Source organism: Tiliqua scincoides, unplaced genomic scaffold (assembly GCF_035046505.1).
Source record: "Tiliqua scincoides isolate rTilSci1 unplaced genomic scaffold, rTilSci1.hap2 HAP2_SCAFFOLD_56, whole genome shotgun sequence".
Lineage (NCBI taxonomy): Eukaryota > Metazoa > Chordata > Lepidosauria > Squamata > Scincidae > Tiliqua > Tiliqua scincoides.
This window is the reverse complement of record NW_027101646.1, coordinates 66,387-90,352: the sequence shown is the minus strand read 5'-3', so window position 1 is coordinate 90,352 and position 23,966 is coordinate 66,387. Positions and strand designations below refer to the sequence as shown.

Sequence of the window (23,966 nt, the reverse complement as noted above, 5' to 3'; positions counted from 1 at the left end):
CAACCTCAGTCTCCTCACCTTGACTAAGAAAAGCAGCCACTTCCTCTGCTGAGGTGCTGAAATAAAGCCACGGAGACCCGGAGGATGAATCCTCATCCAGGGCAGGTGCAAGTCTCTCAAGACATGATTTCAGTTGGGGTGGAGCTATTTTTAAAAATGCAATGCCTGAAATGTCTTTAAAAAAGGAATTTGGCTTAAAATGAATGTGATTTCAATGACCCAAAATGCTGACACTGACAGCGAAGAGTGCGGCTGTCCCAGCCTTTCGCTCGTGAACTTCAGGGAAGGCAAAGGGAGCCTCGGAGTCAGCCCCAAATGTCCTCTCCTCCCCCGCCCGCCCTCTCATTCCCTGACTGCAGCTGCCTTCCTTCCAAGGGGCCCCATTTAAAGAAAACCCAGTGACCAGGAGGGGCACTTCAGAGCTGCAGGGAAGAGGGGATGTCCTGCTGACCGCACACAGGCCTGCAGATGTGACTTTGCATGGAAGTCTCCCTTCTCGTCCAGGCTGCTCTCTGGCCTGTCATGGGAGGAGGACTCTGCCCCCCCCCCCGAGCACCTGAGTGCCCCGGAGGGCTGTGTGCGGAGACCCCTGCCTGGCCCTTTGCTCCTGGCCTGCTTCTGCTTCCCTGTTCTGCTCCGTTCTGTCCACTTCCTGGACTGAGTCCTAACTGGCCTTGGCGTGAAGGGAGGGGCTTCCATCTGTGCAAGGGAGGGAGGGGACTCCCACAGATTTCCAGCTTGGCTCCAGAGAGACCCCTGAGCCTCAAAAGCGGGGCTGTGGGGGAGGGGAGGATTTCTCATGCAGGAACTTCACATGAGGAAGAATCAGGGATTGCCCGTCGTCTGTCCTTGTCGCCAACTTCCTTGAGGCGGTTGCACAAGGAATTCTGAGAAGCGATGAACAAAACATATGCTTTTCGAGGTCAAGCAGTTTGGCTCAAGACAGTGGACCTTCCCAACCCCAGTGAACCAGCAGGGCCAGGCAGAGACAGCACCCGGCGGAACGAACGCGGGCCTTGGTTCTTCTTACAAGAGCTGCGGCAGAGGAGATGCCCCGGCTCCTGCCTCCATTCTAGTTATCTGGCCTGACCTCTCTGGTCCCTGCACCTGCAGCTGGAAGTGGGAAAGGGAACAGGTCCCAGTTGCCCAGGCAACCGTTTGCGGCAGGGTGTCCTGGCCCGCCAGGGCTCCACAGCAAGATGGTTGCATCTCTTCAGCCCAATCTAATTGGCAGCAATTAGTTCAATCAAGATGGGCTGGAAAGCGGCCCAGGCTATTGTGCAGGAGGGATCCGCTTAAATCAAGGTGATTTACTGTGGGGGCTGTGGGGCAGAGACCGGAATTGGGCCCCTCCTAGTGCCCCATTAGCTCCCTTGGGTGGCACCACTGCCTCAGGGTTTAAGGGTTTAGGAATCGGGGACCCCCAACCCTCACCTGGTAGCTGAGCTGCCTTCCTGGACTCACAAAGGCCAAGTGGGGTGCCAGGGCAGCAGCAGAGCGACTCTCAGAAGGCTCCGCCTCCCCGAGAAGCAGGCTCCCTGCCCACCTCCGTGCATCTGGAGGGGGAGCCCAGCACACAAGTGGGTTGGACAAGCCTGCACTGAGATCACATTTTGACCAGGTCAGTAGTAAGAGGCACTTGGAGCCCAAACCCCCAGGGCTCTCTGCCCTGAAATGGTGAGCAGCCGGGTCCTCACTGCAAGTGGTGGAGAAGCCCCAGGAAAGCCTCAGGACCAGTATGTGGGCAGGAGTGGGGGGGGGGTGGAGAAATGGGAAGACTGGAGCGGGGAGGGCTTGTGAAGGAGAGGAAGGGGCAGTGTTGGGGGCAGCAGCCCCCCACCATGTCCTTGATCCCCCAACCCAGGTCTGCTCAGACCCATGCCGGTTTCCAAACAGTGTGCTCAGTCAGATGCTCAGACTGTGGCCAGCAAAATGCCACAGATTCAAGTAGGCCCACTGGGGCAGCAGAGGCTTGCTCTGGAACCAATGTTCCCTTACCCCCAGAAGGTCTCTGGGGCGCAGCATGTGCCCCATTGGTACCGGGGGAATTAGGTGGCACTATTTGATTTACAAATTAATACACGCCTGATCTCAGTGTCTGCAACAGGCATTCTGTCTGTCCCGGATGCCGGGCCACTGCTGCACACACAGCTTTGGCCCTTTGCAACGACACACCCACTTGGGATGGCGCTTCAGAAGCCGGTGGCTGTTCCTGGGGCTCTTCCCAGCCACCGCCAAGGATGCTCTCAAGGAAGCCAGGAACTCTTTGCTGCTGCAACCTTCACACAGCAGGTGCTCTCACTGAAAAGGCCACCACTGCAGGACGGGGACTGGACTGGACCCCTCCCCCAAGCATCCTTGAGCCTCTGTGGTCAAGTGGTTAGAAGGAAGCAGGCAGGCTGGACCCAGACAGCTGCCAGAAGTTGCAGGTCACCCCAGAGTGCCTGGTGACTGCAGTGTGTGTGGGGGGGGAGGGGGCTGAACACCCCCCTCCCCCCAGGCAGGGGATGGGCCAAGGGAGGCAGCACAAGAAGGGGCTGCTATTCATCTCACAAGGATGCACTGAAGAACATCTCCCAAGGAGCAGGATGTCTGGATCTGTACCGGCGAAGCAGGAGGTGCAAAGCGACCCCAGGGCCACCTGAGGCCTCAACCGGAACAGCAACCAGAAGAGTGTTGGGAACAGAATGAACGGGATCCGGGGGACTTGAGAGCAAGAGCGCCAGGTCTCTGCCGGGTCACGGCAGCATCTGGGTTGCTTGAGGTGCACTGGACACAGCAGCCAGTAAGGTGGAGATGCTTTGCCGCCGCCACCCCCCAAGAGCCTGCCTTCCTCCCTTCGCATCACCCCTTGTTCCCGGCTCCCCTGGAGAGGCAGGTCCGGAAGCGGAAGCCAGAGAGAGCCGCCCGCAGAAGGCACAGCAGGGGACGGGCAGCCTTTTCTCTGCAAAGCAGTGCTGGCAGAGAGCAGTTCCCGAGTCATGCTGGAGAAAGAGCTGCAAAGGGCTGATCAGCCTCAGGAAGTGCCAAGCCCTGCAGAGCCCTCCTCACACTGAGTTGTCCTCCTCGGCAGAAACACACCTGGGGGAGGAGCCTTCCCAAACACAGCGGAGCTGGGCCCTGACTCCCTGTTCAGGCCTCCGCCCCCCCGGCACATTCCCTGAGCAGGACGAACCATCGCCGAGAAGGTGGCACAACCAGCAGGCAGAGGGAAGCAGAGGTCCCTCCCACGCAGCTCAGACCACTGGGACCGCTCCTTGGCGCCGGGGCCTGCTGCAGCCACGTTCGGCCACTCCAGGACCAGGTCTCTCTCCAGCAGTCCCCTGTAGCTGTTGGGGGAGGGGGTTAAAAGCCTGCTTTCCTGGCCCCTGCCATTGTAACAGACATGGGAGGGGCCTGTGCCCTCCAACCCTCTGGGATTCCACTTCAAAGAACTGCCTTCAATGGGTGCCACCTCTCTCAAGCCACAATTTGCACTCAGACTGGGGGGGAGTCTGTGAGTGCCCTTGCTGTTGGTGGCCTTTGAGGGGGGGCGTCCTGGCCAGGGTCAGTCTGTTCACGAGCTGAATGGAGCAGCTGAAGCGGGTCCATCCAGTCCGGCATTGAGTGCTTTGAGCTCATCAAGGGCTCAGGCAGAGAAAGGCACGGCACCCTTGCTCTGCTTCAGGGTTGCGGCTCAGCCCGTCCAGCCAGGAGGCAAGCTGAAGAGGGCTGCATCGGCAGCGGATTCCCAAAGGTCCCAGGAGGTGACGGGTTTGGAGCGCCTCCCTCTAGGCAGCTGCTGACAGGAGCCACGGCCACCCACTCCCCACCCACTTACTTGAGGAGTGGCGCACCTCCCTCCTCACCTGGCTCCCCACATGTGGTTTCCTCAACACAGGAAGGGCTGGACCCCCAGCTTTCTGTCCTCTGAAAAGTGACCGGAAGCCTCGCACTTCCAGTTCTGAGGAAGGAAGAGAAACATGGCAAGGAGCCCTTTCCTCATTCACAGAGGCAGCAGCGGTGACGTTGGCACACTCCGGGTCACGCTGCCGGCCTTGGAGGGATGCCAGCCTGGTGTTCTCGGCTGTGACACCTCCAGAAGTCCCTCTCTGGAGTGGCCTGACTGGACTCCATGCGGATCACTGAGGACGGTGCGTGGGTGGCCAGCCGAGTTCCAGCTGGCTACCAGCCTTCTGCATCGAGGCCCTTTGACAGGAAGGGCTGAGCCGCAGCCAGCCCAGTCTACTGACCTGCAAGGAACAAATGGGGGGAGCCCTGGAGAAGGGCAAGAGAAACAGGAGAAATTCCTCTCCAGAAAGCTCTTCTGGGCTCAAGGGGAGTCCAAGCATGGCTGCCGCTGGCTACAGCCTCTAGGCAAGAAGAAAACCTACTCGTGGTCACTGGACTCCCCTTCAGAGGTCCCAAGAGGTGCAATTTGCAGGCCAGCAGACCTCTCTTGGGGGAGGAGAATTACCCCATTCCATGACTGCTGCACAGGTCTGCTCTGCCCCAGACGTCACTGCGCCTCTGCCTTCCCAGTGGTCTTGGAGAATTTTGGAAATGGATGCCGAGACTGGCCCAGGCGGTTTGACACAGTTTTCCACTCCGGGTGGGGCTGTCTTTTCGTCTAGGTCACCAGCACAGGTGTGCATGAAAGATGCACCTTGATGCTACTACAGAGCGCAAAGGCAGCCTGTTGAGACCAATCACGACCGCTCGTGTTGCTGCAGTTTAATCAGTGTGTGCATCACTGGTGCGCATCAGCAACCTAGAAGAAAAAAGACACGCAGATGAACAAGTGTGAGCAGTGTGTGGAGGGCTATGCAGGGCCTCGCTGGCACTCTGCTGGGGCAGTGGCCTGCCCCTCCAACCCCAACACCCACAGGGCGCAGGGTGGCTGCAATCCCAGGAACCCTGTGGGTCAGCATCTCTTGGAGAGTTTGAGTTGGCTCTGTGACGCTGCATCAGGCAGGGGGAGATTCCCCCTCCCCTGACAGGGCACAGAAGTCTCCAGAAACAACCCACGGCTGTCTCCATCCACAGGGCTCCCCCGCCCATCAGCAGGAGCCAAGGAAGGCAGTGCCATCCTGCGCTCCCGGCCTCCCCGCACGCACAGCAGCTGCCCCCAGACCCGGAGAGCCGTCTGCCTGCAGGCCCAGCAGCACAGGAGTCAGCGGCAAGCAGGCCCGGCCCCAGGGGACTCCCTCTCCCCCCAAGCAGACAGGGCAACCACAGAGCCCCCCAAAAAGGGCCCCTCTGTCACACTGGCCACGGGTGTGTTTATGGCATATTTTATTTTACACAACATAACAACACAGAGTTGTTGGTTCTGTACAGCATTTGCCTGAAAAGGAAGGCAACACCACGGTCATTGGGAGAAACGGAGGCTGAGAGGGAGAGACGGTCGGAGAACTTGGAAAAGACGTGTGTGTGCCTGTGGGTGGGTGGGTGTGCTGCTGGCTCCACTGAGTGGTCTTCCACAGGACTGAAGGAACGAGCACCCCCATTCCCAGAGGGGCTCCTCGGGGTGCTCCTGCTCCTGCGGGGCTAGGCTGCCAGTCCTAGCGTGGGGAAGGCACGGGTGCTTGGCTCCCTTCCACCTCTATCATTTGCTCTCAGGCTGTTATATGACAACACAAAATAAAGCCCCTCCCTCGGACAGAAAGGCGCCAGTGTGCTCAGTGCTGCTCAGGTGCGAGCGCAGCGAGGGCAGTGCGCCAGACTGCCCCCAGTCCGAAGACAATGTTTGATGGGGGATTCTCTGCCTGCTTCCTTAAGCAACCACAGAGACCCATCGCGGATCACACGGTGCTCTCCAATATCCACTCAGCACTCGAGAAGGCCGCTCTGCCAGGCTCCGCGGCCGCGCAGTCCGTCTGCACGAGCATCCCATTCACGGACAAGCTCCGCCTGGACCAAAATCCGCCCGCGTGCGGGGAGGAGTTAACGCAACAACGGTATTCCATCGGCTCCCCGCTTAAGGAGTAGCGGCGCTTGGCCCGGGCCGGGTCGGCAGGTAAGGTGTGGAACTTACTTGGCTTGGCTTGTGCTCTTTTGTGCAGGAGGGGCCCCTGGGGACCGTCCAGGCGGGGTTGGCCGGCCACCTGCAGGGAAGTGGAGTTGTTGCGGTTCGTGTTCTGAGACTCCAGGCCGGGACCGACAGCCCCGTCGCTCAGCAGGGCCGGCTCACCGCCAGGCTTTGGCACAGACTTGCGCTTCAGTCTCTGAGACGCGGAGGGGCCCGGAGTCCACGTGTGGGGCACGGAGGAGGTAGCGGTGGCGGAGTCCTGGCTGGAGCAGGCGTCCGAGGCCTGCGCCGGGCCGTCGCTGCTGACCTTGCAGCACTGCAGGCTCTCCTCGTGCCCCACGGCCTGCTTGGAGCCCGACTGGGACACGGCAGCCCCACTGCCGCTGCAGCCCTGCGACTGGGCCCCGTTGGTCTGGGAGTAGACGTTGCTGACCTTGGCGGCCTTGGGGTGCTCACCGTTGTGGCAGACCTTGTAGCGGATCATGAGGATGATGATGAAGACCAGCACCGAGGCCACAATGATGCCCCCAATGATGATGATCATGGTCCCGCCCAGGAACTGGGACTGCATGAAGTGGCAGCGCACGTAGTCCTGCTCTGTCGAGAACTGGATGCAGCCCACCACGCGGGTGGCGGTCAGGGAGGTGATGCCGTCGTCGTAGATGGCCAGGACGCACAGGTCGTACAGGGTCCCCGCTGCCAGGTTGTTGACCAGGAAGGTTTTGCTTGTCGGGGGGATCATTCTAGGCAAAACGGGAAGAGTGTTAGTGGCCTGGGCCGGGGGAGGGGCTGGGAGGGCTGCCTGCCCCATGCGCTTCCTCCCCTCCCCTCCTCTGACCATCTGAGACGGGATTCAACCAGGACTGAGCCAATGGTGGGCAGTGAGATCTGGGGCTGGATCCCCCCACCCCGCCACGCCTGCTGCCTTCATGGCTCTGCCCCCCCCCCGGCTCACGCTCCTCCTCACGGCACAGGCGGTTTCTGGGCCAGGCAGGGTGGAGAAGTCCTGCTTCCAGAGGCTGACACTGGAGGGATCCCTGCAGGCCGCTTGGAACGTCAGTTCACCCCCAACAGACAAGGCCTGGGAGGGGGTTTCAACAGGAAAGCAGAGGCCAGGGGAGGGGTACTCTTCAGGGCCCTGCTCCAGGCAGCAAAAGGTCCTCGGCAGGCACTGGAGTTCCCCTCCAGTGGACGAGCCAAAAGAGCGACACCTGTTGGTGCAGGGCAGGCAAAGAGGAGGCAGCCCAAGTGCGCCCTTGAGGCAAATGCTGAAACTGTCCCAGGCAAGAGGGGAGGTCTCTGGAGCACCCGAATCCAGGGGTCAGCAGGACTTGACCCAAGCCAAGGCAAGTGGCCAGGGTCACTTCCACCTCCTGCTTTGGGCAGGTTGTCTGCTCAGATAGGAAGAGTTCTGCCTGCAGGCCCTGGCAATCCACCAGAGCCTGCTGGGTCTGCAGAGTGGAGGAAGGAGCCGGCCTGAGGGCAGCAGAGCCAGAGGCTCCCTTTCCCAGAGCGAGCGGAGCAGGACCCTCCCGCAGCCAGGCGGAGGGGAGATGGGCCTGAAGAGGAGACCTCCCTGGAGCCAGGGGATGCCTAGCAACCCCCTTCCTGCTGGATCCAGAAGCACAACAGTAGAGCTCTCCTGGAGTCCTCCCACTCCTTGGGCTGCCTCCCCCTTGCCTGCCAGCCAGCCAGCCAGCCAGGTGCCTCCTGCAGGAGAGGGTGCTCCCTGGGTCCAGGTCTCAGGGCAGTCTGGTTGGCAGGAGAAGCGCCCCTCCTTCCACGCGCTCCATTTCCCTGCCGGGCTTTCTTCTCCATGACACAAACCAGCCTCCAGTGCACAGCAGGCGACAGGGTGAGCCTCCTTCCGACAATCAATGGTGGGGGGGGGGCATCTGCAGACCCTGGAGGCCTGTTGCTCATCCGGTCTTCTGGAAGAGGAGCTCCTGTCAGGCTCCCTCATCACGAGAGCACAACTGGCACTCTCAGGCCAGCCCAAATTGCTGAGGAGTGCCCCCCCCACCGTGGCTTTTCCACCCGAGGCCCCCCACCTGAGACCCAGAACTTGCATCCGTGGGAGCCTCCCGCGGGCTCCCAGGCCTCCTCCTGCCCTGCATGCTGTTCTCTGAGGGGCTGCTGCCAGGAAGGTCACCAGCAGGGTCTCCTTCCAATGCTTTCTGCGCACGCCCTTCTCATGTGACAAAGAAAAAGGGCCACAAACTCTGGTGTGGCGAGGAAATGCCCCGACTGAGGCAACTGCGATGCCTCCTCCTCTCCCCAAGAAGAAGCGGCCTTTTTCTACCACCAAGGAGAGTGTGGTGTGGCACGTCCTCGTCCCGGAAGGCACAACTGCTCCATCCCAGGCCTCCAAGCCAATCCACTCAGCAAATGCAGCGCTCACACTCCTGCTTCTCTCCCTGACCAGACTGACTTGGCCTGGAAGGCAGTTCCCTTCCCCAGCACCCTTCGTCTGTCGTCTCTGACCCCACCACCAATGGACGGTGTTAATGTCCTCTTAGCTGGGCTAATTTCCCAATCCTGCACTAATCAGATTACCTGGGGGATTAGGATTATCCCAAAATAGACCACCACTTAACGTGTTTTCTCTCCTGCATTGCTGCCAACAGACTTGCCTGCCCCTAGCAGTGTCTGTGCCCCCTGGTCTGCAGCTGGGCTGGGCTGGGCTGGACCAGGGCCAGACATCAGGGCCCCAACCCCAAGAACCAGCTGGCCTCTCGCAGTGCCCAGAATGGATAAAGGCACCTCCAAGCAGGGAGAGCAGCAGGCCCTGGGCCAAATGCCACAGACGGGGGCAGAGGTGGTGAGCCTGAGGCATACAAAATACTTTTGAAGACATCCCCCCCCACCTTTCCACCCACCCATTGCCAGACTGGGTTGCATGCCCAAGCACGGAGCAAGTGGTGCACATGCGCTCAGTACTGCTTCGGGATTGGTTCAGTGGGGCCGCTCCTCCCCTTGCAGGGAAAGCGGCCACCTACCCACCCACTGGGGCTCTCCTTTCCTGGCCACTGCCCCCCTGCCTCTCAGGGTGTGGGAAGATTCCTCTGTGCCCAGCGGTGTACGATAAACACTCTCTTTCCCCAACACATGTGCAGCCTTGCCTGACTCCATCTGGCTGGTTTCTGGCCGGCCTTTCTGAGAGCCCAGCAGGACTTTGCTCTGCAAAGGGGGGGGGGGGTTTGCACATGCCTTGCTGGCCTCTCAGGAGAGGTCTTGTTCATTAAGTGGAAGGAAGGCAGGCTGTGGTGCTGAGGGGCTTCTCTATGTCTACTCCCGGTCTTGCAGATTGAGGTGCTTCACCATTACAGACAGGCAGTGGGGCGACCTAGAGAGCCATTTGGAAACCCTAGCATGAATGCACTGCTGAAACAGAGACGCCTGCGTTGGCTCGGTCATGTCGTGAGAATGGATGATGGCCGGATCCCAAAGAATCTCCTCTATGGAGAACTCGTGCAAGGAAAGCGCCCTACAGGTAGACCACAGCTGCGATACAAGGACATCTGCAAGAGGGATCTGAAGGCCTTAGGGATGGACCTCAACAAGTGGGAAACCCTGGCCTCTGAGCGGCCCGCTTGGAGGCAGGCTGTGCAGCATGGCCTTTCCCAGTTTGAAGAGACATTTGGCCAACAGTCTGAGGCTAAGAGGCAAAGAAGGAAGGCCCATAGCCAGGGAGACAGACCAGGGACAGACTGCACTTGCTCCCGGTGTGGAAGGGATTGTCGCTCCCGGATTGGCCTTTTTGGCCACACTGGACGCTGTGCCAGAACCACCTTTCAGAGCGCGATACCAGAGTCTTTCGAGACTGAAGGTTGCCAACTACTTCATCCCCACATTCAAGGGGGGGGGGTGCGTCACAGTACTGCTGTCAGCGCATTCTTGTAACACAAAGGTTAAGTCCACTCACTGATTCTACCCCGCAGCTGGTCTACTGGCCAATGAGGGGCTTACAACAGCTCTCATTCATGGCTCTCTCCTCCTCCTATCACGCTCTGTTATACTTTTGTTAAGAGTAAAACAACGAATGCATCACAGGAGGAACAAGACTCCTCTTTTTGCCTCCAAAGAGGCCCATTATTGTTACTAGTTCATTCATTTCACTTCTTGTGAATAACAAGCTATTAATAACATACAATTCCTAAAAATGTCCCATTTAAAACTACTCAGAAGACTTATTGATTGCCTAAACAGACACTCCAAAGCATTCTCTCTCCATTGAAAACTGTATGAAATACAAATAGAACAATAACAACAGAAATTACCATCAATTGACTGCAAAAAGCAGCAATACTGGGAACAGCTTGCATTTTGTGATGGTATTTCGAGGAGAGAAACCAGGCATCCCAGGTCCTTGGGAAGGACTTGATGTCTGGATAAAACAAACCAGTCAATGACACTGTCTGATTGTGCAAAAACCGAACAACAACATGAAGACAAGAAATAGCTACCTATCCTAGGTCCTTGGGAAGGACTCCATAGGTGAATACAAACAAAATGCAGTCAAAAACAACACGTTTGTGAACACGCACCAACATCACCATCATCTTCTGCTCAAAGTTACCATCGGCAGGCAAGATAACTTTTCAGAAGGGCATCACCAGATTGAGCACCATGTGCCGTCAAGCAGCTTTGCGCCCTGGCCTGGGCTGGTGCTGCTGGAGGAGGCGGCTTGCTGCCTGCGGAGCCTAAAGCAGCCTTTGGTGTCACAACACTTCCTGTTGCTTTGCTTAATTTCTGCTTTAATTTGATGCTCAAAGACATTTTGCATCCAGAGGCTGCTCCTGATATTCCAGGGGAAGTGGTAAAGAGAGGAACGAAACAGTGAACCTCCAAGCATTGAGAAGCCTCTCACCAGACAGGCCTAGGTTAGAAAAACTCCCTGCAGTTTTATCAAATGAAGTTCAGGTACCTCGATAACAATTAGGCTTTCAACACGGTCCCTCACCAAAGGCTGCTGAGAAAACTCCACAGTCAGGGAATTAGAGAGCAGGTCCTCTCCTGGATTAGGAAATGGATGAGGTCCAGGAAACAGAGAGTGGGTGTGAATGGGCAATTTTCACAATGGAGAGAGGTGAAAATTGGTGTGCCCCAAGGATCTGCCCTGGGACCGGTGCTTTTCAACCTCTTCATAAATGACCTGGAGACAGGGGTGAGCAACGAGGTGGCTACGTTTGCAGATGACACCAAACTTTTCCGAGTGGTGAAGACCAGAAGTGATTGTGAGGAGCTCCAGAAGGATCTCTCCAAACTGGGAGACTGAGCAGCAAAATGGCAGATGCGTTTCAATGTAAGTAAGTAAGTGTAAAGTCATGCACATTAGGGCAAAAAATCAAAACTTCACATATAGGCTGATGGGTTCTGAGCTGGATCAGGCTACAGGCCCATCTAGTCCAGCTTCCTGTATCTCACAGCAGGCCACCAAATACCCCGGGGAGCGCTCAAGACATGACCTGCATCCTGGTGCCCTCCCTTTGGCATTCTGACGTAGCCCATTTCTAAAATCAGGAGGTTGCACACATGCATCATGGCTTGTAATGGATTTTACCACATCATGGTAATGGATTTTTCCTCTAGAAATTTGTCCATTCCACTTTTAAAGGCATCTAGGCCAGATGCTATCACCACATCCTGTGGCAAGGAGTTTCACAGACCAACCACGTGCTGAATAAAGAAATATTTTCTTTTGTCTGTACTAAATCTCCCAACACTCAATTTTAGTGGATGTCCCCTGGTTCTGGTGTTACTTGAGAGTGTAAAGAGCATCTCCCTATCCACTCTGTCCATCCCCTGCATAATTTTGTATGTCTCAATCATGTCCGCCCTCAGGCGCCTCTTTTCTAGGCTGAAGAGGCCCAAACGCCGTAGCCTTTCCTCATAAGGAAGGTGCCCCAGCCCAGTAATCATCTTAGTCGCTCTCTTTTGCACCTTTTCCATTTCAACTATGTCTTTTTTGAGATGCGGCGACCAGAACCGGATACAATACTCCAGGTTTGGCCTTACCATAGATTTGTACAACGGCATTATAATACTAGCCGTTTTGTTCTCAATACCCTTCCTAATGATCCCAAGCATAGAATTGGCCTTCTTCACTGCCGCCGCACATTGGGTCGACACTTTCATTGAGCTGTCCACCACCACCCCAAGATCTCTCTCCTGATCTGTCACAGACAGCTCAGAACCCATCAGCCTATATGTGAAGTTTTGGTTCTTTGCCCCAGTGTGCATGACCTTACACTTACTGACATTCTATGCTTGGGATTATTAGAACAGGTATTGAAAATAAAGTGGCTAATATTATAGTGCTGCTGTACAAATCAATGGTAAGGCCACACCTGGAGTACTGCATCCAGTTCTGGTTGCCACATCTCAAAAAGGACACAGTTGTCCCCAAAATGCCCAGCTCACAATACTCCAGTACCCACAATGCCTGGCTCCAAAGATCAGGCTTCTCTGGTTTAGTCCCTTCTCTGGCCCCTGCTCAGGAATGCCACTCATCAGCACCAATCACCCTCCTCTTCAGAAAGATCAGGCTAAACAAGATAAGCTGAATATGCAAAATATGGGCCTCCAAGGAAGGACAGATGGTAAGGAACAAAAGGGTGTGAGGCAGGACGCTTAGGATAAAGTGGTGTAATTGATTACCAACCCTCGATAATGGATATTTTGTATGTAAACACCCTGTCAATACACATTGCACTGTGCTTCCCACAGAACATTCCAAACTGATAAGGATGCTGTCCATGCTCTCTGTCTGATTACTTGGTAATTTTCCAAGAATGTTCACCTTCTTTCTTTGTGCTCTTTTGTGCCCCTCCTTTATTCAGAAGACCCTATAAAAACTGTAGCATTGTAACCCATTCTTCGTCCATCATGCCTTTGTGGTGGACCCGTCTGCAAATGTAGTAAAAGCTTTTTCCAAAGCCCTTTGAATTTTCCTGTCTGTTTGTTTGCCTCTCTGTCATCCATCCTGTACTGCGCCCATTCGGGAACACAGTGGAAATGGAAAAGGCGCAGAAGAGCAACCAAAATTATGACTGGGTTGCGGCACCTTCCCTATGAGGAAAGGCTACAGCGTTTGGGCCTCTTCAGTCTAGAAAAGAGGCGCCTGAGGGGGGACATGATTGAGACATACAAAATTATGCAGGGGATGGACAGAGTGGATAGGGAGATGCTCTTTACGCTCTCACATAACACCAGAACCAGGGGACAGCCACTAAAATTGAGTGTTGGGAGAGTTAGGACAGACAAAAGAAAATATTTCTTTACTCAGCGTGTCATTAGTTTGTGGAACTCCTTGCCACAGGAAGTAGTGACGGTGTCTGGCCTGTATGCCTTTAAAAGGGGATTGGACAAGTTTCTGGATGAAAAATCCATTACAGGTTACAAGCCATGATGTGTATGTGCCACCTCTTGATTTTAGAAATGGGCTATGGCAGATACCAGGGAGGTCACCGGGATTCAGGTCTCTTGCTGTCTTGTGTGCTCCCTGGGGCATTTGGTGGGCCACTGTGAGATACAGGAAGCTGGACCGGATGGGCCTGTGGCCTGATCCAGCAGGGCTCTTTTTATGTTCTTACAGTTAAGCAGCAGCCCCGTCTTCTCCTCTGCCCTGCTGCAGCTGGGCCAAAACGAGCATAGCAGGGAGGCTCGGAAGGGGACAGGGAAATGGTTCTCCCTTTCCCTCCGTAAGTCCCTTGATTGGCAATGGGTCTCCTTGAACCTGTTCTGCTCTTTAGTGGGCATTTTCAAGAGACAAAGGGGGCGAGTCAAGAGGTCTCAGAGGGGGTGTCATGGCGCAGGTTGCTCGCACTGGGATACCCCCCTCCTGCCCCTCCCTCCCCAAATCCACTGCATTCTGCCCCCCACCTATTCTGGCTTAGGCTGCCGCCTTGCAGGTGGCCAGGCACTCTCCTGTGATGGCATTTGGGACACTGTACAGCATGCTCCACTGCAAGTCTTGACGATGGTCCCACCTGATCGGGGCTTCGACTGTGTCTGGTCTTTGCACTCTACAGAAGCACAAGACCTGCCGGCCCTGGAAGAGCCTGAGGCAGTCTGGCCTTAGCTGCTGAGTGACAGCACCTCATGCCCACTGATGGTCCCAGGCCTGGCCAGGCCTGAGTCTCCCTCAGGGTGGGCAACGTGTTCCCTGGGGAGGCCACTGAGCCATCGCTTCTGTTCCGCCCCCTCAAACACAGCACCAGCACCCCGCTGGCCTCCCACCTGCTGATCCTGCACTTGCCACGGCCAGCCCTCCCACCTGAGCACCTGGGCGCTTTGCAACTGGGGCAGGCCTGGCCGAAGGGCCCGGCCCTGGCCCTGGACCGCTCGGGGCCAGCAGAACGTAAGCGGGAAGCGGCCCCAGGGCCGCCCAGAGCAAGGAGCGGCCCTTACCTGTACACCAGCGAGTCATCGTAAGTCCCGTTGTACTGGATCTGGAACATGCGGATTCCGGGGATGTTCCTCTGGAAATTGAACTTCAGCAGGGCAGTGGAGGACGTGGCTTCCGCCACCACCACCTTCTTGTCGGGGCTCGCCTTGACCTCCCCGTTGCTGGCGCTGGTGTTGGAGCCAGACTTGGTGGAGGTCGAGATGTCCGAGGAGCCCGGGTCCGGCTCGTGGATGTGGTTCGTGCTGTTCACGATGTGAGGCAGCTTGATGATGTGCAGGTCCACGGACTGGGTGGCCTCCCCGGCCGGGTTGGAAGCGATGCAGGTGAAGGAGCCCGTGTCCTTCACGGTGGTGATGTGGATGTCGAGCGTCCCGTTGTCGTACACCAGGGAGCGCGTGGCGTTGGAGATCAGCTTGCCTTCCGGGGAGATCCAGTGGATCGCAGGCTCCGGGTCCCCACGAGCCTTGCACCGCAGGACCGCTCTCTGGCCCTCCAGCACCCGCAGCTCGTGGGTGTGCCTGGTGATGAGCGGTGGCTCGCACAGGAACTCCTCCTCGGGCACCGACCAGAAGTAGCGGCCGGACAGCAGAGGGGGCGAGGCGCACGTCTCCAGGTCGTCCTCCCGGGAGAGGCGCCGCAGCCAGAGCAGCTCGCAGTTGCAGTGCAGGGGGTTGCCCCCGAAGCTCAGCGCGAAGGTGGAGGGGCTGATGATGCCCGAGGTGGCCAGGACCTGGGCGCGCTGGAAGAGGGGGTCCGGGGGCAGCTTCTGCAGCTTGTTGGAGGTGACGTCCAGGCGCGTCATCTTGTGCAGGTGGGAGAAGGTGCCCTTGGGGATGCTCTCGATCATGTTGTGGTCCAGGCTGAGGGTGTGCAGGCTGACCATCTTCTCCACCGTGTCCCAGGGGATGGTCTCCAGGTTGTTGTAGGACAGGTCCAGCTCCTCCAGCGCCAGGACGTCGCTGAAGGCCGTGGGGGAGATCAGGGTCAGCTGGTTGTTGTTCAGGATCAGGTGGTGGAGGTTGGAGAGCCCGCTCAGCATGTCGTGGGTGATCTTGGTCAGCCGGTTGCTGTTCAGGTGCAGCGCCCGCAGGTTGCGCAGGTCGGCAAACGCGTGGGGGGTGACGAAGCTGATGGTGTTCCTGGAGAGGGTCAGGTCCACCAGGCTGGTCATGTTGGCAAAATCCTTCCGCTTGATGCTGGTCACAAAGTTGTCCGCCAGCCGCAGCTCCACGGTCCTCCTGTCAATATTGGGGGGCACAAAGAGCAGCCCCTTCTTTGCACAAAGCGTCGCGAGGTTTGGCGATAAGATCTGGCACACGCAGCGCTTGGGGCAGAGCTGGGCCTTCACCACAGAGCCAATGAGCAGCAGGCACAGAAGCAGTTTTTCCATTGTAGAGCAGGGTCCGGATCCTGGAAAAGAGCAGAAGGCAGAGCGTTACAGGGGGCTCCGGAGAGCCCCGACGACAACACCAGGGGGGTCTGGGGCCTGAATCTGGATGTCAGAGGCCTCCGCTTCAAGTCCTGTCTGTTGGACAAGACCAAGGAGATCACTGCCTGGCACAAAGGAAAGAAGGCTTCTGCGCACTCGCGCCAACATGCTGAGCCTCTGCGCGCCCTCCAAGGGCCTCAGATCAGTGCTCTCCCCGAGCATCACTGAGTATGTCTTACGAAGGGCGCAATCCTAACGCACCCTTCAGCTGGTGCAGGTTCCTTGCATTAGCCTGGGAGGGCCGCAAAGCATGTCTGCGCCTAATTTTGAGCACCGGGCTGTGCACCGGCTTCCCCGTGTCGAAGCAAGACTCAACTGGGTAGGTTTGGCCGAGCTTGGGCGGCGCAGGGGTTTGCAGGGGGTGTGGGGAGGGCAGGGAAGAAGCATTCCAGGGTGGGTGGGGGGGCAGGTCCATAGGTGGGGGGCAAGGCCAGGATCCTAGCCCTGTTCCTAGGCAGCCCAGGGCAGATTCGGGCTGCTTGGATTTGCGCCACCTCATCAAGTGGCGCTTCTGCTGTTCTACACGGGGTAAGGGGAATTCTTTCCCCTTGTGCAAGCCAAGCCACAGCCAGCCCCAAACTCATGCTGGACACAGCACCAGCCTACTGGCCTGCCTGTTCCAGTGCAAGTTGGGATTGGGCTGAAAGTCTCCTTACAGCCCCGTCCTCACCAACCTGCAGTTGTAGTGAAGCCTCGGGAAAGAGAACAAAGGGAGCTGGGCTTCCAGGAGGCCTCTGTGACTCCCACCACCAGCACCAGATGCCGCTTGCTGGTCAGCACTGGAGAGTCAGTTCCAGATGCTTTGCCTGAAGTTGAGCTCTGTGGAGCTGATGAGCTGTCGGAAGACGTCCAGCACAGGCACGGATCAGGGCCTCGGGGCTCCATCCGAGCTGACACAGCGCAACACACTGACACAGCCTCCCCTGCATCCTGTGGCCAGCTGCAGAGCAGGCCAGCCGGAGAGGTCTGTCACCAAAAGGTTCGCTCACCTCCCTTGCCACTCCCAGGGGACTCCTCAAAGCCAACTCTGTTGCTGGTGTATCTCTGAGGAGCCTTCGGGGGGCATTTCTGTGTTGGGGGGGTTACGGGATTTGGTAAGTGCCAGTAGAGGCATCTCTAGGGTTTGCATGACCTGATGTGAGAGTTCATGCGTCACCCCCACGACAGCCGTCCTTCCATACCAGACCATACAGAATGAATTACAAGATCTTATGCACAGTCTCAGTGCTGCAGCAGCACTAGGGCTGGGGTCACCCCCATGCACTTTATTTATTTGTTCTAAGGACTGTGACCTTAGAACAGTCCAGGTCACCAAACAAGCCAGAAACCAACAGCAACAACAAAAAACAAAAGAAAGAAATCAGTGGCCAACTTCACACAGCTGAATAAGAGTTCTGGTGCTCATACTTGGAAATGAGAGCCGACTTATACGAACACCTCGTTGGTTCCCTGCTGTGACATCGTAACACCTCACTGGCTCTCGGAACACTCAAACTGCAATCCTAGACATACTTTCCTGAGAAAAAGCCCCACTGAACACAACAGGACTTACTTCTGAGTAGACATGCACAGGATTGCACTGTCAGTCCCACTGGTCAGTTCTGAGTTAAGGAAACTCACTTTCTGTGACACAAGGCAGTTGGGTTTTCCTTCTCTGCTTAATTAGCCAGAACCTTTGATAGAGTGCAGTACAAATCATTTCATTGCATGGACTTACTTTTCCAATGATATTATTCATGAATACAATTTTTCCAGATGGTTTTCAAAATTTTGGCCCCTAGTGGTGTCACTGTGCTGTGAACTCCTGTATTGAGAAGCGACAGGTAAATGTAATAATTAACGAAAGCGCCACAACCAGTGTGGGCGCTGTTTCAAATCTGCCTGCGTATGCTGGATGACCAAGCTCCTCCTGACCCACTGCCTCCATCGTGCCCAGAGAGGCCTTTCCTCCCTCCCAGAATCAGACTGCTGAACTGGTCGTTCCTGGGCACCCCCCCCCCACTCTCAGTCCCCACACCTACAGACACTCCAAGTCCCAGGGCCAAAGGCGGAGCTTGCCTGTCTCTTGCCAGTCCCACCACAGATGCCTGAGATAATCTGTGCGCATTAGATGAAGGTTTGGGAAGTGCTTCTCAAAACAAATCCATTTTTAAAGGGGGCAGAGAGGGCAATCTCTTCTCCGCAGAATCCAATATTACTTCCATTTATATGTTCAGGCAGAGGAGGCTACAGGCTCCTGCGCGGAGAGCCAGGCGGCTCGGGACTGGAAATGTGCCAATTACACTTCCTCCCTTTTCCGCTCAGCCTGACTGCAAGAAATGGTAAAAACTCAGAATAAAGCCATTTGCACCTCTCCACGGAGAACAATTTTTTGCATTAATTCCGGCAGGAAGCAAATATCAAGGATGATGCTTAAGAAGGTTTTGAGGATGAGGTGCTGTGTCTGTTATGGCTGTGTGTGTGTTGAACGGAGAGGGTTGGAGGCAGACCTCCTTCGCCCCCCCCCAGCTAGGGAAAAGTTCCCCCACCCATCCCAGGGCCAGTCAGGCATGGATTTCTCTCCCTTTCCAGGCCATGTTGGCCTTCAAGGCAGCAGAGAAGTTGAAACGAATAAAATCCATCACATAACAGAGCAGCAGCAGTAGCAAGAACAAAGAAGTCCAGCACCCAAACAGCACAGGAGCCACCATACCCCAAGCCAGAGGGGCACCCAGGACATCCTCGTGGTCTTGACAATTCTGCTGAAGGCGTGAGCGGGAGGCCTCCCAGGGAATGGGTCATGCCCAGGCATCTGGCAACAGGCAGCTTCTTCTTTGAAGAGCAGCCAGCGGCTGAGCACCACAGGATCGGGTGGGGGGAGGGACGAAATGGTCCTTTCCCATAGCCCAATCTGGGCTGGGTCTCTGCAGTTGTTCCTTGCCCCGCATGAAAGCTCCCACTGGTACCAGTGACAAAGGGGAAGGAAAAGTCGCCCCACACCATCTCCCCAATTCAGTCCATCACACCCCACAGCCCTCAGTGCACAGAGTCAAGCACATCTACTCTCCTCACTGGGCTCACACGTAGCTGCTTCTGATGCCTGCTCCCCAGGGAACACTTGGCTTCTTGGTCAAGACTTGGGAGCCGGACTTCCAGAGACCAGCCTGACTCAAGGCCAAGGGGCGACTGGTGCGCAAGGGAATACTGGCGTTCTCCTTTCACTAGAGATCTGTGGTCACAGACTGGCTCCATTCACTGAGGGGATGCCTCGTCCAGTTCTCCCCCCCCCCCACCTTCGCTGAAGCTGCACAGCTTCCCTGGTCAGTCATGTCAATCATGCCCCCCATGCAGTCTAGAAAAAAGCGCATGGGAGGACACGATAGAGGCATACAAAATTATGCAGGGCATGGATAAAGAGATGGTCCTTTCCCTCTCACACAACACCAGAACCAGGGGACAGCCACTAAAATGGAGAGTTGGAAGAGTTAGAACAAAAGAATTTTTTTTTAATTCAGCGTGTAATTAGTCTGTGGAACTCCCTGCCACAGGATGTGGTGATGGCATCTGGCCTAGATGCTTTAAAAGGGGATTGGACAAATTTCAGGAGGAAAAATCCATCACGAGTTACAAGCCATGACGAGTATGTGCAATCTCCTGATTTTAGAAGTAGGCTACCTCGGAGTGCCAAATTCAGGAGAGGGCACCTAATGCAGGTCTCTTCTGGTCTTGTGTGCTCCCAGAGGCACCTGCTGGGCCACCTTTGAGATTCAGAAAGATGAACTAGATGGACCTTTGGCATGATGCAGTGGGACTCTTCTAATGTGGGTGACACAAGGGCACCAGTGAGTTTTCCAGACTCACAAAGAGACTCACCAGTGAGTTTTCCAGATTCGCAGTCTAGTCTAACAAGAAGCTGACGGAACATACCAAGATCCAGGTCTAGAGAGTTTGTGTCTTGAGTACACTTCTGTACTGCAGTGAGTCATGGACTCTTCGCTCACAACAGGAGAGGAAACTTCAGCTTCTTCTCCTGTTGTGTGCGAAGAGTTCATGACTCGCTGCAGTACAGAAGTGTACTCAAGACGCAAGCTCTGTAGACCTGGATCTTGGAATGTTCCCTCAGCTTCTTGTTGGACCAGACTCTTTTTGTGAGTCTGGAAAACGTGGTAGCTGCTTTACCGATAAGTTTGTTTAGTTCGGTATTGAGAGAAAGAGTGTCGGAGATCGTTGAGCCAAGGTACACAAAGTCACGGACAACCTCCAGTTCATGCGCAGAGATTGTAATGCAGGGAGGTGAGTCCACATCCTGAACCATGACCTGTGTTTTCTTCAGGCTGATTGTCAGTCCAAAATCTTGGCAGGCCTTGCTAAAACGATCCATGAGCTGCTGGAGATCTTTGGCAGAGTGGGTAGTGACAGCTGCATTGTCGGCAAAGAGGAAGCCATGCAGACATTTCAGCTGAACTTTGCTCTCATTCTGGAGAGTTTGAAGAGCTTTCCGTCAGATCTGGTCCAGAGAGAGATGCCTTCTGTTGCAGTTCCAAATGAACAACACAAATAGCCAAACAGAAGAAAGCAGCAACAAACCACAAGACAAACTGCAAATCAGCTCCGTTCACACCCGGAAGCGCCTGGATTCATCAGAGCAGCTTTCCGCAGTCCCCACACAGCCAGTGGCTGCTGGCGGCAGACTGGGCTGCATGCTGGAGCTGGGCTGCCAGGAGTGAAAAGGCCTCAGCTCAGGTGGTGGCTGCACGCCAAGGAGGAGCCAAGCGTCCGGAAAGGTCTGCAGGGCAGGAGGAGGCCCTCCTCTGAATCCGGGGGCTTCCCAGAGAAGACCCAGTGCCCAGAGGCCAAAGCCCCCCCCCCCCCAACACAATCGTTCCCTGACTTGCAAGAGATTCTGAGGACCAGGCCCAGCAGCCAAGAGTCTCGCTGCAGGCTTCTGGATTTGGTGGTCCACCTCGCAGGCAAAGACAGCACCACGCATCATGCACTGCAGCAGTTGCATCGCAAACTTGCCAGAGAGTTGGTGACGCTGGCTGGGAGGGCTCCAGCTGGCAGGCCGGCCAGCCAGCGGGGAGCCACAGGCACCACAAATGTGGTTCCAGAGATCCTGCTGTTCTAGCTGAGGCCTTATTCTTCAGGGGAGGCGCGGTCCCGTCTAGAACAGGCTGGACACTTCACTGGACGCACGAACCACCTGCCTACTGAGGTGCAGTCAACCTGCCCACCCCAGGGTCACGCCTGCTTCCTGGCCCTGCTTAGGGAGTCCCAGCAGCTCAGTCAAAAAGGAGCAGAGCGCCGAGGGGCTTCAGTTGCCGATGACGCCTCGTTGCAAATCCTCGGGTGCCCTCACCCTGGGGCTGCAAGCAGGGACCACAAGGTGGACTCTGAGCACAAACACCAGGGACTGAGCAGCTGCCCCTCAGCACCCGCTCTGGAGTCAGCCACGGAGGCACCGGCCACCAGAGCATGATGCCCTTCACTCACCTCCATAGCAACATGGGCATCCCACAGACATGGGGCTGGGGAGGACTCCCTGGAGACTTCACAGCAGAAACGGCTGAGAAAAGACAAGGCCCAGACCACCCCCCCACCCCCCCAGCGTGATGCCAGGTGCCGAACAGCACCAGGAGGTGACATCACACACTGGCACCTGAAAGGCCAAGAGTGCCAAGGCAGGAGCAGACGCCGGCTGGGAGAGGAGAGGGAAAGAGCACAACCGCCCCGTCAGGACCCGCTGGGCGCTCTTCTCTGTTCTGCTACTGCAGCAGACAATTCTCAAACCTTTCAGCCCAGGACTCCTGACATCAAGCAGGAAAAATGTTTAACCATCTCAGGCTGCAATTCTATCCTCGCTGACCCAGGAGTAAGCCCCACTGACTACCACTGTTAAAAGCATATCCAGTGTAGTCTGTTGAAAGTACAGATCTCCCCACATGCAGTCACACGCCGTGCGGGCATCAAGTTTAATATACTAAAAATAAAATACTGAAATGAATGGGGATCCACCTGAAATTGGCTCACAACCCACCTGGTGGACCAACCCACAGTCCTGCTCACAGCATCCCAATCCAGCCCAGTGGACACCCGCGAAGGCCTGGACAAGGCGGGCTCCAGCACTGCCACATGCAGGGAGGTCCACCCCTTTTCTGGGCAGACTGGTTGCTGCCACCGGCATTCCAGTCTCCGGAAGGCAACCATAGGAGTCCTCTGGAAAAGAAGCCAAAGGTGCCCCAGTGTGGACGAGGGGCGTGTGGGTGCTGGATCTAGACGAGGCTGGCTGGGTGGGGAAGAGGAGTGCAGCTCTTTTGGAACTCCTCTCCCAGGGAAGATGCCAGCCGAAGTCTCCCCTTTGCCCTCAGAGAGTCAGTCGAGGCCTTTCCCGTTCTGCGGAGAAGGAGGCGGCGCCCAGCTCCTCTCGCCAAGCAGGAGACAGCAATTTTCCTGCTCGCGTCTTTCTGCAATAACTGACTCTTAACTAGTACCTGGTATTAATACTTTATGGCTCTTTTTATGAATGTTTCATTATTTGTTGTAAGAACTCGAGAGGCTCTAAATGAAAAGAAATATGCCATTTTAATGGAAGCCCAGAAGCAAATCTCAAGCTTCACAAGAAACACTCAGGGAACGGACAAGGTGGCCTTCCATAAGAACAGCTCCACTGGATCAGGCCATAGGCCCATCTAGTCCAGCTTCCTGTATCTCACAGCAGCCCACCAAATGCCCCAAGGAGTACACCAGATAACAAGAGACCTCACTCTGGTGCCCTCCCTTGCATCTGGCATTCTGACATAACCCATTTCTAAATCAGGAGGTTGCACATACACATCATGGCTTGTAACCCGTAATGGATTTTTCCTCCAGAAACTTGTCCAATCCCCTTTTAAAGGCATCCAGGCCAGATGCCGTCACCACATCCTGTGGCAAGGAGTTCCACAGACCAACCACACGCTGAGTAAATATTTTCTTTTGTCTGTTCTAACTCTCCCAACACTCAATGTCCCCTGGTTCTGGTGTTATGTGAGTGTAAAGAGCATCTCCCTATCCACTCTGTCCATCCCCTGCATAATTTTGTATGTCTCAATCATGTCCCCCCCTCAGGCATCTCTTTTCTAGGCTGAAGAGGCCCAAACGCCATAGCCTTTCCTCATAAGGAAGGTGCCCCAGCCCCGTAATCATCTTAGTCGCTCCTTCTGCATATTACTGCTACCTTTTCCATTTCCACTATGTCTTTTTGAGATGCGGCGACCAGAACTGTACACAATACTCCAGGTGTGGCCTTACCATAGATTTGTACAAGGGCATTATAATACTAGCCGTTTTGTTCTCAATACCCTTCCTAATGATCATAGGCATAATGATTCCTAAGGCATAGAATTGGCCTTCTTCACTGCCGCTGCACATTGGGTTGACACTTTCATCAACCTGTCCACCACCACCCCAAGATCTCTCCCCTGAGGGCCGCTGTGAGATACAGGAAGCTGGACAAATTGGCCTGTGGCCTGATCCAGTGGGGCTGTTCTCATGTTCTTATGTGTTTAGGCCTGTGCAATGCTTTCCTAAAGCTGAAAATGCCTAATAATGCTGAACATAAGAAGCTGGATCAGGCCACAGGCCCATCTAATCTACTTTCCTGTCCCTCACAGTGGCCCACCAGATGGCCCACCAGGAACAAATATTAAGCCACCCAGCATGCAGTTTTCTGGATCCAGAGATCCTTTTTCAAATATTGGTGCTGCCTTTGCCACCTTCCAGGCCTCTGGCATGGGGGCCAGCTTACAGGCAGTATTTTTGCAAGAAGACCTGCAATTTCACATTTGGGTTCCTCACCAACTCTTGGATGGCTGCCAGTTAAATTCAGTGATTTGCTGCTGTTTGCCAATACGCTCTAGAACCTGATTCCTTTCACTTCCACTCGACTCAGTTAGGCAAGCCAAACCCGAGAAGGCAGCTGCAGGCCCCACCACGATCTGCCCTCATCTGCTGCAGCGAAGGCAGGTACAAAAACGCGCTTTTCTGCACAGCCTTCCTGTCCTCTTTCAACAGCCCCGAGCCCCTTGCCATCCAGCAGA

At 55.8% G+C, this 23,966-nt stretch overlaps 1 protein-coding gene across 7 annotated transcripts in view; it reads right to left on the bottom strand.

The window, feature by feature from the left end:
* The window catches only part of LOC136636021 (leucine-rich repeat and fibronectin type-III domain-containing protein 5), a 57,818-nt gene that overhangs the window by 1,751 nt on the left and 32,101 nt on the right, over positions 1-23,966 (bottom strand). The window contains exons 1-4 of one of the 7 annotated variants that reach the window (XM_066611064.1): positions 16,584-16,648; positions 14,423-15,830; positions 5,327-6,753; positions 3,849-4,750 (exon numbers count right to left, since the gene is read on the bottom strand). In XM_066611064.1, coding sequence (XP_066467161.1) covers positions 5,784-6,753; positions 14,423-15,810 — 2,358 coding nt within the window. In that variant the 5' untranslated portion in view covers positions 15,811-15,830; positions 16,584-16,648 and the 3' untranslated portion in view covers positions 3,849-4,750; positions 5,327-5,783. Of the gene's footprint in view, positions 1-3,836; positions 4,751-5,257; positions 6,754-14,422; positions 15,831-16,583; positions 16,649-23,966 lie in introns of those variants that run through there. The other 6 variants (XM_066611065.1, XM_066611060.1, XM_066611061.1 and 3 more) reach the window with 6 other exon arrangements.